Below are 14,513 nucleotides of genomic sequence, written 5' to 3'. Positions count from 1 at the left end.
CAGACGTTCAACTCCAGTGGGGACAAGGACCTTGTCTGTTTGCTCACCCTCAGACCCAGTGCCAGCACAGGGCTTACCTCAGGGAAGGCAGTCAGCAGCGCCCGGCCTGAGCTGCTGCCCTGGGCCGGTGCGTGCGGGGCACTGCTACGCCTGCTGAGCGCTAGTTCAGCCGGGACGGTTTCGTAGTGACCACAGGATCCTCCTCCAGCCCTGTACTGTGCGGCCTTTTTAATAGTTACTTTAGAGGAAAAATGAAAGGCTTGATAATTATGTATAAGGATATAAAACCAAAAATGATGGTAAATCAACTGAAATAAGAGTAAATATACTGGGTTCCTGAATGTTTCTCCAAAAATATCACAATATATTTCCACTGATGAACTAAATCTAACAAGATGAAAGTCAATGATACACTCTGGATTTTGTGCCAAGTGTTTATGTGTGGTTTTTTTTTTTTTAACTACTAGGTCCTTTGCTTGGAATATGTAAGAAAAATTGAGGTGGGGGAGAACACCATAAGGGTTTGAGTCATCTCAAGTGAGGGTGAGGTGACTTTGCAAGAAGCCAGCGTGACCCTTGGGTGCACTGGTGCGATATATAGCCCTCCGTGCCCCCAGGTTCTGTATCTGCAAATTCAACCTCTTGTTGAAAATCCTCCAAAAAAAATTCCAGGAAGTTCCAAAAAGCAAAACTTGAATTTCCTGTGTCCTAGCAACTGTTTGTGTAGCATTTACATTGTATGAGGTATTACAGGTAATCCAGAGGTGACTTAAAGTTATACAGAGGATATGCGTAGGTTACATGCAGATACTGTGCCATTTCACATGAGTGCCTTGAGCATCCGCAGATACTGGATTCCCCCGGGGGATCCTGGAACCATTCCTCTGCAAATACCAAGCGATGTCTGCACGGTGTCCAGCGTGAAGTCAGTGAGAGGTCTGTCTCCTCCAGACGTACCCAGCTCTGAGTTGCAGCCCACTCTGGGCTTCATGCTAAAGTGGATATCATGTATCAGTCCCCAAAATTTAAAAAAAAATCCAAGTGCTTTTCAGACCACAGAAATCCACGGGATAGGTTCCAGGGCCCTGCAAGGGAGCCACCCAGCCACACCTGCACTCAAGGAAGCCCATGCGAGGCCTGCGTCAGCCGTGCACCAGCCAGGAGTCCCCGTAGAGAGGGCTGCTTAGTGACACGTCACACATTGCGTCTGAGTCAGACTTCTAGGAGGAAACCTGAAGAGTTAGCCCAGGTCAGATGGGTTGTAGAAAAGAGGAGGAGGTTTCTCACCCCTTTCCCTCAGTGTGCCCTGCCGCCTCCCCCCCCCCACTCTGTAAAGCCACTACCGAGCTCACTGCAGAGGCATCTCGTGCCTCAATCTGGAGTCTGTTTTTTGTGCCATTTTATACCCACTGGTGAGGTGAACTGACCTGTGAAATTGAATTCAGTTTCCACATCTTTACCCTTGAGTCTCCGTTGAAGTAGTCTTCAGAAAAATTGAAAGGTTTTCAAAAGAATGACCACGGCCCACTGTTTCTCCCCAGTAACCATGCGTCAGTTTGACCACCCTCACATAGTGAAGCTGATTGGCGTCATCACAGAGAACCCCGTCTGGATCATCATGGAGCTGTGCACGCTGGGAGAGGTACCGCCCCGCCCCGCCCAGCCCCGCCTCTGTCTCGGCAAGGGGAGGTATGGGACTGTACCCTCGGGCTCCGGGTCAGAGAATGTGGAAATAGCGACTTCGACATTGAAATCCCAAGTAATACCCTAACTTTTCTGGCAGCAGTGTCTTCCCAACGGGAAGTTTAATAAGGACTGGAAGCAACAGGTGACCAAGTGGTTGCTTTTTCATTTCTGCTGCTGTTGCCTAAAGAAGAAGCCCAATAATTTGAGGATGAAAAAAGCCACATTAATGGAGTTTGGGCAAGTTAATGTGGAATTTAAGTAAATCAGATCAGTTCCTCCTCCTTTTTGAGACTTCACTTTGCAGAGTCTTTCAGACCAAGTAATGTTAGTCATGGTTTCTTTTTAAACAGTGAGTGAGTAACAGATCGTGGGCGGGTCTTCTTAATCTGTCTTTCCCCAGAATACAGAAACGCGTCCGTCTTTCACCAGTGTCGCTCCGTCACTGGCAGGTTGCCCCCACCCCGGCCTGTTGAGTCACAGGAGGGCAGGGCAGCTCGGGCCCCGCACTGTCCTCATCCTCAGTCAGCTCTGCAGCTGCCTGCTTGGGGATCCACAAGTCCACTCTCCAGTTTCTACACTTGACTTTGTGGTGCTCAAACTGAGTAGTTTAACCTGCTAGAACATCACAAACATTCCTTCTTTTTGGAAGGACACCAGACCCGGTTTTGCTCTTCATGAGAATTGGAATGACCAGTTACCAGGACTCAGGGTGGTTCAGATCCACCCTCCTCGTCACTGCAGCGTCAGCCCTTCCCTCCGTTGAGAGGGCGCTGCCTTGGCGTCTCCCCACTGCCATCTGGAGCGTGTGATAACGAAGGCGGCTGAAGGGGAGGTTTTAAGGCCTCTGTAACGTCTCTTCGCCCTCTCCCCTGCCTTTCCCAATAAACCGGTGTTTAGATACAGTTTTTTGTTCACATTATTTTTCTGCTTTTGTTTTTGGAGAATTTGCTAATTTTTCTGGCTTAAACTATTGCTAAATGTTTAGCCTTTAGGTACTGATTTTATAGAATTAGAGTGTTAAATTCATCTGCCTTCTTTGCTCTACTGGCATTTAGCTGAATTAATCATAAGCCGGATAGGAAGGACCAATAAGCCCAGCACATGACCGTTTTACCCTCCTGCACCCCAAAGCATCCCGGGGGCAGAGGGAGAACTTGTCACCTCCCCTTCCTCTGCACCCCCTTATCTCACACCCGCATGGGGAGAGCTGGCTGTGGCTGTGGGGTAGGCTTGTCTGAGTGGAAACAAGATCTTTTGTTCTCCAACTGCTGTCATCCAACAGTGTTTTATACTCTGCTCTTACTCATTCCCTGGGAGCATCTTTCTGTATTTTTTCAGAAATTCATCTACAGTCATAAACATCCCAATTTTGCAATAGGATTTCAAATAAAGAATGACTAACCATAATTTCTGAGCCACTATGTTTGTTTCATTACATGTTTTTGCTAGGGTAGAGTTAAAGCCATTCTCATAAAAATGCGTTTGGAAATGATGAGCAGTGTTGTTAAATGTAGGTCTTCTGCTGTTGATTCCTAGTCTCTGTCACTAATTCTTTTTCTTTTTTCTTTCGGTCACTGTTCCAAAAGCTGAGGTCATTTCTGCAGGTGAGGAAGTACAGCTTGGATCTAGCGTCTCTGATCCTGTATGCTTACCAGCTTAGTACAGCCCTCGCGTATCTAGAGAGCAAGAGGTTTGTGCACAGGTGAGAGCCGGTGGTGGAGCCGGTCATCCTGGTCTGAGCAGGGTGGGTGCCCCCTGTGCCCTGAGGCCCTGTGCCCCCTCGATTCTCATGCACGATGCCCCTAGGAAGCCCCACTGTGTGTGCCCCAGCCAAGCGAGGCGCCGCGGTGCACACGCACTTGAGGGCTTTCCCCATGTGGAGTTTGAAGCAGGTTGGCTACTCCTTCCAGACACTTGGGAGCCTGTGCATGCCACTATGGATGGAAAACAGACGCTGTCCTGGGACTTCCCAGGACACCACAGTGTCATGAGTGACATCTGTTGGCCTTCCGCAGAATTTCTGTTTATAATCCGGACCTCTCATTTGAGTGCACGGGAAAGCCCTTATAAATTGTTTGCTTAGTATTGTGTGAGAGTCTCGTTATCCAGTATTAAAACAGACCGTGTCAGCAAAGTTGTTTACAGGTGTTCAGAAGATAACTTTAATTTTATTTAATGATCTCTCTTAGTAACAGCAGGGTCACACATCCTGCTGGTGTGTCACTGTCAGTTAATGCAGTTAGCGATATGATAATCTGAAAAGTAGTAAGTGGTTTCATTACATGAGAATATTCTTTGCCATCATTCAAAATATTCATCACCGTATTAATGAGTAAGTATCTGCCAAAGGGATATATTTGAAGTAAAATAATTGAAGTGTCTTTTTTTCTCAGTTTATCATAGATCTCTTTTGTGTTGTATATAAGCTGTCTTTCAAAATACCTGTGTGTCTTCATATAACATAGATGAACCTGTGGGGCCTTTTTCCTTGTATTAAAATTTATTGTCCCAAATTCTTCCTTACTCAGGGACATTGCTGCTCGGAATGTTCTGGTGTCTTCAAATGATTGTGTGAAGTTAGGAGACTTTGGACTATCCCGATACATGGAAGACAGTACTTACTACAAAGGTGAGAAATCAGAGCAGGAAATAATAGGCTCAGTTCTTCAGTGATCTTTATTTCTCAGAATGGTACATTCTAATGTGCTCGGCTGGGTTTGGACAGGTGTGCCGTCGGTTCTGTGGAGGAAGGACAGCCTTCTCAATGACAGGGCGGGAGCAGCCGGTCAGCCCTGGGCAGGAAACGGCCCTCAACCCAAACTCACTCCGTGTTGACTCAGAGCGGGTCGTAGACCGAGTTACAAGACTTTTAAGAAAAAACATAGCAGTAAATCTTTTGATTCTAGGGCTGGGCAAAGAGTCCTTAGACTCGACACCAAAATCATGATACATAAAAGGGAAAAGTTGATAGCTTGTACCTCCTCAAAACTAAAAATTTTTGTTCCGCAAAGACCCAGGCCAGTGAAGGGAAAGACAAACTACAGACAGAGTGGGAAGGGGGGGTCTGCCAACCAACCACATGTCCAGCTAAGGACTAGCATCTAGATCACAAAAAGAACTCTCAAAACTCAACAGTAAGAAAAGAAGCAGAGAGCATGGGTAGAAAATGGCCAGAAGATAAGATGCGAGATCCCACTGCAGGGGTGCTCAGCACTGAGCCTGTCACCTACTGGGGAGGCGCACAGTGAGCCTGCAGGGAGGTGGCGGGGTGCACCTGTCAGGATGGCCGAAACTGACACAGCACTGACACCAAGTGCTAGCAAGACAAGACGCAGAGAAGATGAGTTGCCTATCAGTTGCCGGCGAGAATGCAAAATGGTACAGCCACTCTGGAGAAGAGTTTCGCAGGTCATTAAAAAAAATAAACGTGCAACCACCAGATGACCCAGCCATTACACTCCTAGGCTTTCTCCCAAGGAAACAAAAACTTAAATTTCCACGTTGCAATGTTCATTGCAGCTTTATTTCCAGTAGCCAAACGTGGAATCATCCCAGATGCCCTCTACCTGGTAGGCACAGCGAAATACTGCCCAGCAGAGGGGGTGGGTGCATTGGCTCAGTGACTGCCAGCGAACTTACAGATGTCCAGCCTGCTGACTCCGACACTTTGATCCTTTAGTTTCAGAACTAAAATCTAGCTGATGAAATTTTTCTTTAGTTTTGCCAGTCTTGGAATCAGATTGACTTGGTTCTTCAGATTACTGTTGAACAAATGTTTTCATTAATTTTCATATTCCTAATACTTCACCTGAGGTTTGGATTATGAATCCATATTATGCGCTTACTTTGTGTGCTTGTTATTGCGACCATTTTACAAAGGCTCTTTCTCAGTTTGTTAGGTTTTTATATCGCAGCAAAATGAGCCTGAATCCTACCTACAAAACTGACCTTTATTTTGTACTGCAGCTCGTGACTGTTCTCTTTTCAAGTGCTTTTTGTATTCTACAGTCTGATCCTTTGTTATGCAAAAGGAAAACTCTGGTTGTTTGTTCATTTTGGTTATATAGTCATTTAATTTAAAAACGACCAAGTCAGCTTTCCACCGTTTAAGATATATTTCATATTCAGCTCAAATCCTAACTAGTCCAAGTGCTAGAATTCCACTAGAGAGCTAACCGCCAGGCAGCACAATGGCCGAGGCCCCGCATCCAGGCAGCATTTACAGCGGGCCGCTGGCAGGTGCCATCCATGTTGTCTCAGAAAGGCCGGGAAGCGTGGCTTCCACTCGGCTTCAGGAGAACAGCCCCTGGAGGCTGGGTTCTTCGTGTGGAGCCCAGGTGTAGAGTAGTTTGTGAGGGAGTTCACGGAGGCTCTGCCCCAGTTGTCATGAAGGTGCATCAAGTTACATGGGAGAAAAGTAATGAAACAAGTGTAGTTGTCTTTTGATAAAAAGTCTTCAGAGGCACCCTTGTTGCAGAAGGAACCCAGCCCCTTGCCAAGCTGGCAGGGCCAGGCATCCCCGCTGAGGCCCGCCTCTCCCTATCTCGGGCCTGTGCCCTGCTGGGCACCCGCAGCTCCTCTTCTCCCTCCCCAGGTGACTCCCTCCCGGCCCGCCGGCCCCCAACTCCTCTCACTTGCGGGCACTCGGCCTGGGTGCGGGGTCCCTGGTGCTCCCACGCCGTGTCTGAGAAGACTGTCTACTCCTTAGAGCTCGACTTCTGGAGGGGCGGGTTCCCTGGGTTGTAAGCAGGTGAAGTCACGCTCAGGTGGGGTGCTGAGTGACATGCCACAGGAGAGCGCTCAGGCCCCTGCGGGGGGGCCGGTCTCAGGCTTCCTGAGAGTCTCCTTTCTCATTCCTTCGCCCCCTCCCGCTCCTCACCTGCTGGTGAAGGTACAGCCCGTCCCCACTTTTTGTGGATTCTATTTTTGCGCATTGGTCTACTTGCTGAGATTGGTCACGCCCCAAATCCATAGTCAGGGTGCTGTCACGGTCACGTGTGGACGTGCAGGGAGGAGTGGCAGGCTGGTCTGTTTCTGCTGGAGGGCGGAGAGGTGGGGGCAGCCCGTGCCTTGCAGGCACCCCTGGCTCTGGGCCTGTCCCATGGGTTTGAACCCCAGCATTGGGCGCTGTTCATGGGGCAGCCTCAAGCAAGTCACCAACACAACCGATCCTCAATTTCTAAAGAAGTCAGGATCTACCGGGATAAGTTTTTAGGGTTTAAGGTGATGATCTATGTGAGGCATGGCTGTATATTTACGTATTTGTCCTCTGAGCGGGGTTCGGTGTTCAGGGCTACCATAGGGTCAACTGCTGCCAATGAGGACTGGCCGGTGTCGTCACCTGCTGTTTCTAAAGTTAGGGTCTGTTCGGGGGTGTTGCGAAGCCTGCATCACTGAGCTGTGAGCTGATACCTCCCGGTAACCGGGGCTCCCTCCCCTCCCCTGCCCCCACCAAGGACCCCCATGCTGGTTCCCTCCCCAGTCCGGCCCCGTGTCAGCCCGGTGACCCGCATACGTCAGGAGTGAGGAGTCCTTCTCCCAGAGACGGAAAGCCCAAGTGGTCGAAGGTTTGAGGCTCTCTGTTCTGATAAAAATCTCAGCTAGCTGCAACTGGTAGAGAACAGGGAAATTTTACTTTTAAAATTAATCTTCTAGCTTCCAAAGGAAAATTGCCTATTAAGTGGATGGCACCAGAGTCAATCAACTTCCGACGTTTTACCTCAGCCAGTGACGTGTGGATGTTTGGTGAGTACTGGGGAGCTTCTTGAAATCGGTTTGAAAATGGCTTAGAAATGATGGTTCGCCTAGCCTACAGAGGAAGTTGAGTGCCGTGTCTCCAGAGTCTGCAGGTTGACGTGCCCGCCCCCCCGCTTGCCCCTGCCCTCCCCTCATCAGACCCCCGTCCCGCCTCCCTCGCGCACCTGCGCCGCTCTGGCTTGGCTCCTCCCGGCCTCGGCCCTCCGGTCTCCGACCGCCCCCTTCCCTCGCAGGGAGATGCCCTTCCTTCCTCCTCTGCTCTCTCACTGCAGCTTGGTCACTCCTGTTACGTGAATGACTTAGTTAACCTGTCCGTCTTCTTCTGGGACGGCCCCTCGATCCAGAGCGTCCTTCCAGTTACAGATCCAGACTCTCCTTCATCTCTTCCTTCTGGAATCTGACCTCCTTCCCGACTTGTCTCAAGGCTTGAGAGCTTGATCCTCCGTGTCCTGTAGCTGCTGCTTTGATGTCCACTCTGTCCCTTCCACCTGCTCCGAGTCCTCACTGTCGTCCTCCTCCTGCTCTGTGGGTAACTGCAGAACTCCCCCCACGAGCCAGCTACTTGATCTGAAGTTTAAAGTTGCTCCCCCTTTTAATGTGGGTGACACTCCCCCGCCCCCCTTTCCTGGTGTCACTCCTCTACTTGGGACACCTTATCCTTGCACCCTCCCTGCCGTGTGAAACTGCCTCACCCTCCAGATCACCTGAAGTGTCCCCTCTGCCATGAAGCCCTGTAGCAGGTGTGTCACCCCGACATGGGTCCCCTCCTCTGCTCCCCCTGCTCTTTCTCCGTCCGGCACAACACGTGCGTGTTGACTCTTGTGAGTGGTCTTGTGCCTGTGTTCTCTGCTGCCTTGTTAAACTACTTGCCAGGAGACGCCTTGTTAAGTTTATGTACCTTTTTTCCACAATAAATAAAAGTAACTTTATGCATCAAGTATGTGTTCTCATTTTTCCTTCTGTTTACTTGCTGTCGACTTTTGACGACCGTAAGTGCCCTAACTGATGCTCGGTGAGGAAGGGCCTGCGTAGAGCAGGAACTGGTGGGACGTGATTGGAGGGGGCGCCGGGCCCAGTTGGTTGGCTTCAGATCTGAGACCTCACGTAACAGCTTTGTGACCCAGAGAGTACGTTTCTTATCCTCTCAAGGAACTTTCATATTTCGGAGAGTCTACGGCTCCTGTTTCTTTTCTCCTTTCTGCATTTCTGGGCCTGGGGTATGTCACCCTCAGTGGCACCTCCCGGTTGGTGTTAGCTGGGGTTGTGTTCCGTGTGGTTACTCGCCTGCACTCAGGTAGACTTTGCTTTGTTTTGTTCATATTGGTGCTGCTTTCTTGTCTGAATGAGTTTAAAAGAGCTCTGTGGTAGGAATAAAATAATTCTAGACGGTAACAGGGATCACATAATGATTTAGGCTGGCAGCACACACCCCCTATTCCTGATCATATGATAGTGGCTCTTACAGTCCGTGGTATCTTAGATTTGATAAAATACTGTATTTAAAGAAATGCAAGGTGTGAGGATCAAGAATAACATGCAAGTGTCAAAGAAGGATGCCAGGGACATACTAAGGTCTCAGGAGATGGTACCCACGGCTGGTCTTGCTAGTGATGCTGTCCCAGTTTCTGAGAAAGGCAGACTAAGGCATTATTTTTGTCATACACTCTTTACTTTGAACCTGTTGGACTTTGGGCTGATTCCGGAATCTGATTCACATCAGTGTGATGATGTGCCCTCCTCCATTGAGGCGCACGCCGTTTGAGGTGCTAAAGATGCAAGAGAAGGTGGCCTCTCCTGTCCTCGAGGCCCTGTGGTGCCGGGCACACTCGGGCTGGGAGTGGACAGGAGGGGCAGGAGGGACAGGAGGATGGTGTAGAAACTCACAGATGAACCTCAGAAGAAGCGAGCTTGTGAAGAGGAAAATGAAAGGTGTTGAATCTAGAGAATTTCGCACACGCCAAGGCACGATGAGGGCTTGTCCAGAGAGGCAGAGCTGAGTGGCCAGAGTGGCAAGTGATGACGGGCAGCTGCTGGGAGGACAAGGTCCTGGAAGGCCCGCCAGGTGTTACGTGATGTGGTCCTTGGGGGGAAGGCTCAGGATGGTTCAGAAAGTTCTGGGAAAGTCTCTCGTTTCCGAGGGCAGTGCAGGTAAAAAGCTTCTCGGGGTTGATTATGGAGTTCGTGGATGAGACTCCGTGCGGGAAACACGCTGACCGATCAGCGGACGCGCGGACAGTGGTGCCTCTGTGCTGCTCGGCACAGGAAGCCTGCAGGGGAACCTGAGAGACTTCGGTTTTAGGGTTTTCTCTGCTGGGCCTCAGCTCGGCTGCTGTGATCGTGAGCAAGCTGGACTGCAGTGGAGGGAGGGAAACCTGAAGTTCATTCAGCCTCTTTTGGATTTGTTTGTGCAGCTAGAAGTGTCACTGACCTGGTGGGCCGCTCCCTTAAGATGAGTTTCTCAGAGGAATGGGCCTCCTAGAAAAATGATGGCTCTCCCCTTGGTAACAGGTTAATACCTCATTGTTCACGTCGTGTTAAACGACTGTTGCTGTTCTCACTTGGTCCCGGAGCTGCGGGTGCGGCTGTGTCCGGCCGCTCCGCCCTGGACCACTCAGCGGGCGCGCCCCTGCCCCTCCCGCCGGTTCACCGCTGTTCTCCGCCCGCTTCGCAGGTGTGTGCATGTGGGAGATCCTGATGCACGGCGTGAAGCCCTTCCAGGGAGTGAAGAACAACGACGTGATCGGGCGCATCGAGAACGGCGAGAGGCTGCCGATGCCTCCCAGCTGCCCTCCCACCCTCTACAGCCTCATGACCAAGTGCTGGGCCTACGACCCCAGCAGGCGGCCCCGGTTCACGGAGCTCAAAGCTCAGCTCAGGTAGGGGCGGGCCGGACTGGGGCCGGCGGCTGCCACGCCGTCTCCTCCCTTCAGGTCGCTCATCAGGTTCTGAGGACTCTCGTCAAGTTGTATCTGTTTACGCCTTGTTGGAGTCTTCGGAGATTTCTTCTTGAAGTCCTGAACTTCCAGTTGTGATCAGATATCCTTCCCCTGACTTTTACCTGACTTGGCGTGGCCTCCAAGACCGGCATGATCTGGTCCCTGCTCCCTCTCCAGCCTCACCTCACACAGCCCCTCCGTCTCCCGGACACCTCCGCTGCAGCACCGCCTGACCACCTGTGTCCCCCCACAGAGCTCACTGCCAGTGCCCTTCCCCACCTTGGCCCCCGATGACCCCTCTTGAGTCTTCAGAATCCAGTTCAGGTGTTCCCACCTTCAGGGAGCTTCCCTACCCAGCCCTGCTCCCGGAGAGAGGGCCACTCCTGTGGCGCCTCTCCAGAACTTCCGTCATTGTGGTTAAATCATCCTCACTCCCACATTCGTGCTGCCTCCTTTGTGCCAGACACTGGTGGACCCAGACCCCCAGTCGCTCCCAGTCCCGGGGCAATGCACAGGACTTCAGAGTCTGCACAGAGCTGGCCCACCACTGGCCAGACCCAGCCCTCTACGGGCCACACTCACCATGCCTCGTTCACCCTGTGGCCCCGGCACACAGGGCTCAGGGCCAGGCATCTAGGAAGTGCTCAGTAAATAGTTGTTGGATTGTGTTAAAGTCTAGCTCGAGACCTAATATGTTAGTAAACAAGATATTTTAATATAATACATATGCATGGGAGCTTAATTCTATAACCCACCAACCCACGCCATGGTTTAATGTGTTCTGTGTCACGTGCTTTCATATTTGGTATTTGGGGTATTCCCCTGGTTTTATGTGTTTTAAAATTTTTGCTGTATTTTTAGTCTTTTTTCATAAAAATTGCCAAATACTAGGATCCAAAAGACCCTGGCAGCCCCTCTCACCCTGCCTCATCCCCCAGTGCTGGGACCCTTGGTCAGCCTGCCCCCGCCTCACCTCACCTCACCTCCAGCAGCTCCCCCTGCTCAACAGGTCTCCCCACGGGGAGGACATTCCGAGGAAGAAGCAGGGCTGTTAGTTAGAGGTGTGAGAGATTCGTCCAGCCAGCAACTATCTGGCTAAGTGTCTGCTTTGTTCTAAGCTAAGTTCTGTGGATCCAGCAGTGAGCACAACCCAGTCCTGCCCCCAGACGGAAGTCCTGCAGGCTCGGCGGGCACTGACCACACAGCTGGAGTCCATGACCCTCCCCACTAGCCCGGCCTCGCACAGAGGGGCCTGCAGGACTTCCTAGCCTCATTCACGCAGAAACCTCCAGCTTCTTCGTTCTCACGCAGCTCCATTGTGTTGCGGTCACTGTTGGAGCTGGGTTGGGAGCGCGCTTTATTTCTTGTTTAGCTCATACATTTTTTGTTCCTCCTTGACCTTCCTTCTGAATTGACAGTCTGTCTTTGCAAATCTCCCCTCTGATACCAGTTCCATCCGCCCTCCTCCCAACGTGGTCTCCCCTGTTACCCTGCGTGCCTCCAGCTCCGCTGTGCAGCCCCACCTCCTCCCTCAGCACCTCTCCTGGATTGTCCTGTCTTAGCCTTCCCGCACTTTTGCTCCTACCGTGTCTGTATTGAGCGTCATCCTGCCTTTTCTCACGTGTCCTGGACCTGTTTTCAGTTACAGCCGGACATCATGTTTCTCCTAAAGTCAACCTGTACCTCCTCCTCTTGCCCAGCTCTTGCCCGCCACCTTCTGTAGTTACAATGGTGCCTTTACCTCCATCTGCTTCTTGGAACCATCAGTGGGTCCTCACCCTCCCCTGTCAGCTGACCAGCTGGGGAGTCCTCACCCCAGGGTCTTCAGACCCACCCCTTCTCCCCTGGTCCGGCATAACTCATCAGTCTTACCAAAACGTCACAGTGGGGGAGTGCCTCCCTCACTCAGAATGACTTTCAGTGGGTCTTCCTCCTGCGTTAGGTGGAGGCTTCCAGAGTAGCATTTGTCTGTACGACAGCTGGCCGGGGGCTTCCCGTCCCCTCCTCACACTGGGGCCTGAAAGGCTGCAGTCCTCCCCACCTTCCTCGCCGCTCCCCTCCTCTGCCCGCAGGGCGTCCGGGGCACGGGGTTCTCCTGGCTGCGCTTGCCCGGCGCTGCCACAGTGGGCCACGTCCCATGGTGGCCGTGCACGCCAGAGGTGGGCCTGGCGCCGGTCGCTGGGCCGGAGCACCTGACACTCTTCCTGCCCTCGAGGAGCTCACAGTCTAGTACGTCTCCTCCCTACTAGACTGAGGCTCCTTGAGGACAGGGATGGTCATACTCACCTCGCGGCTGCCCGCACCTCCAGGCCGGGAGCCTGGACCCAGTCAGGAGCCAGGCCGCTGCGACGTCACTGCCCGGCACGCGCAGGCTCATGCTGGCCATTTCATTAAGGCAGAGTAGCTCCAAAACTGTCCAGCATGACATCTTAGAACTAAGTACAGTAAATTTACACATGCACACGTACACGTGGACAAACATACTGTACCTATTTATAGATACTTTCTTGTGAACCATTAGCACAAGTCACTGGGCGTTGATTTGTTATGTATTGTTTTGTGTCAATCAGAAATGGAGTTCAGCTTTGCATTTGGAACGTCTGGCTACCAAATAAGCCAAAAAAATGTAACTTTATGATATAATAGCTTCCTGGGACATTTATATGTAACAGTGAATCACAATAATTAAATAGGTTCTTTTATTGAGGTTTTCAAATTTTCTATTATAGTCAAGGTTTTAATGAAGTAATAAATTTTGGATACCCTTACCCTGGGGCAGTTAAAAATGTTCCCCAAACCCCTTTCTCCCTGTCTGCCTTCAGAGAAAGTGCTGGAAAATAAACTCCAATTATCGCAGGCGTCCACTCCTCTTTGACTGGGCCACGCGCTTTTACTGTGAGTTGAGGAAGGTGGCCTCTCGGGGTGACTCTCACTAGGCAGGTCATAGAGTGCTGGACTCATGCTTCCGTGGGCTGATCCCTGTGACTCAGGCCTGTCCTCCTCGCATCCTGTTTCTTACTCACAGATGGGAACTTACTGGGAAGCAGAACGAGGTTAACCTCTAGGTGGCCTGTAATCAAGTATGAAAGTTTCCCCAAGAGGAAACGTCTCGCGGTGTGTGCCCAGCATGTTTGTGTCGGATGGCTGCCAGGTTGTGAGCGCTCTAAGTATCTTTTGAATGGAAAGAAAATCATTTAATCCCTCATTAATTCATTTAATTCTTTGTTAGCTACTGTGCCAAGGAAGCCACAATGAACAGCTTTAGTATTTTGCCCTTTTGGAGCTTAGGTTAAAAATATTTTTCCCTAACAGTGCACTGCTTGATTGATGTACCTGTGCCATTATAGGACAAGATTGCTAGTTTTATCGCAGGGAAACACTTTAAGTTAATGTGCGGTTCTTAAATTCTTTTTAGACAAATGAGAGCAATAAACAAAACTACCAATTTGAAGTTTTGTACCCTAATTTTTGTATTTTTTCGATTTTTTATGGACATGCAAAGGTGTGAACATATAAACATGCCAAGAAATAAACAGCCCACTGAGTCTTCACAGACAGGACACACTTGTAACCAGCCCCTGCACCCCAGAAGCCCACCAGGTGCCCCCTTTCCAATTACTGTTCACTTTCTAAGGGTGACCACTCACATGGCTCTGTCCTGCCTGCTTTTAACCTTTATGTAAATGGTGTCATTCAGTGTGTACTTGTTTGTGTATGGTTTATTTTGGCCAGCGTTTAGTGTGAGATCATCTGTATCATTCAGGTGGTACAGTGCTTCACTCATGTTGCTATATTGTGTGGTGTTCCGCTTGCAAATATACCATAGTTCATCCATTGTACTCTTGGTGGAAATATAGGCACTTTCCATCTGGGAGCTCAAGACTGGTGCTGTCTGGACATAACAGAAAGTGGTCTGGGTGAGCACATGTCCAGGACTTTCTGGATTTCTGGTGGGCACATACCCAGGAGTCAGCAGGAAGGCACGAGCTTAGCTCTGTCTGCTGGCTGCCTGTTTTTCGCAGTGGACCTACCAGTATCGTGCTCCCAGCAGCGATGAGAACTCTGGTTACTCCAACCATAGTTTTTTTACACCTTTGGAAATGGCTCCTTGTTCCTAAGCATGCCATTTTCACA

At 50.6% G+C, this 14,513-nt stretch overlaps 1 protein-coding gene across 15 annotated transcripts in view; it reads left to right on the top strand.

The window, feature by feature from the left end:
- The window catches only part of PTK2 (protein tyrosine kinase 2), a 200,064-nt gene that overhangs the window by 152,409 nt on the left and 33,142 nt on the right, over positions 1–14,513 (top strand). For 12 of the 15 annotated variants that reach the window (XM_072949793.1, XM_072949788.1, XM_072949789.1 and 9 more), the window contains 5 exons: positions 1,542–1,642; positions 3,273–3,388; positions 4,215–4,315; positions 7,342–7,431; positions 10,115–10,319. In XM_072949793.1, the coding sequence (XP_072805894.1) occupies positions 1,542–1,642; positions 3,273–3,388; positions 4,215–4,315; positions 7,342–7,431; positions 10,115–10,319 (613 nt within the window). Of the gene's footprint in view, positions 1–1,541; positions 1,643–3,272; positions 3,389–4,214; positions 4,316–7,341; positions 7,432–7,715; positions 8,381–10,114; positions 10,320–14,513 lie in introns of those variants that run through there. The other 3 variants (XM_072949796.1, XM_072949795.1, XM_072949798.1) reach the window with 3 other exon arrangements.

This window comes from Vicugna pacos, chromosome 25, assembly GCF_048564905.1.
Source record: "Vicugna pacos chromosome 25, VicPac4, whole genome shotgun sequence".
In the NCBI taxonomy this organism is placed as follows: domain Eukaryota; kingdom Metazoa; phylum Chordata; class Mammalia; order Artiodactyla; family Camelidae; genus Vicugna; species Vicugna pacos.
This window is presented reverse-complemented; position numbering and strand designations above follow the sequence as displayed.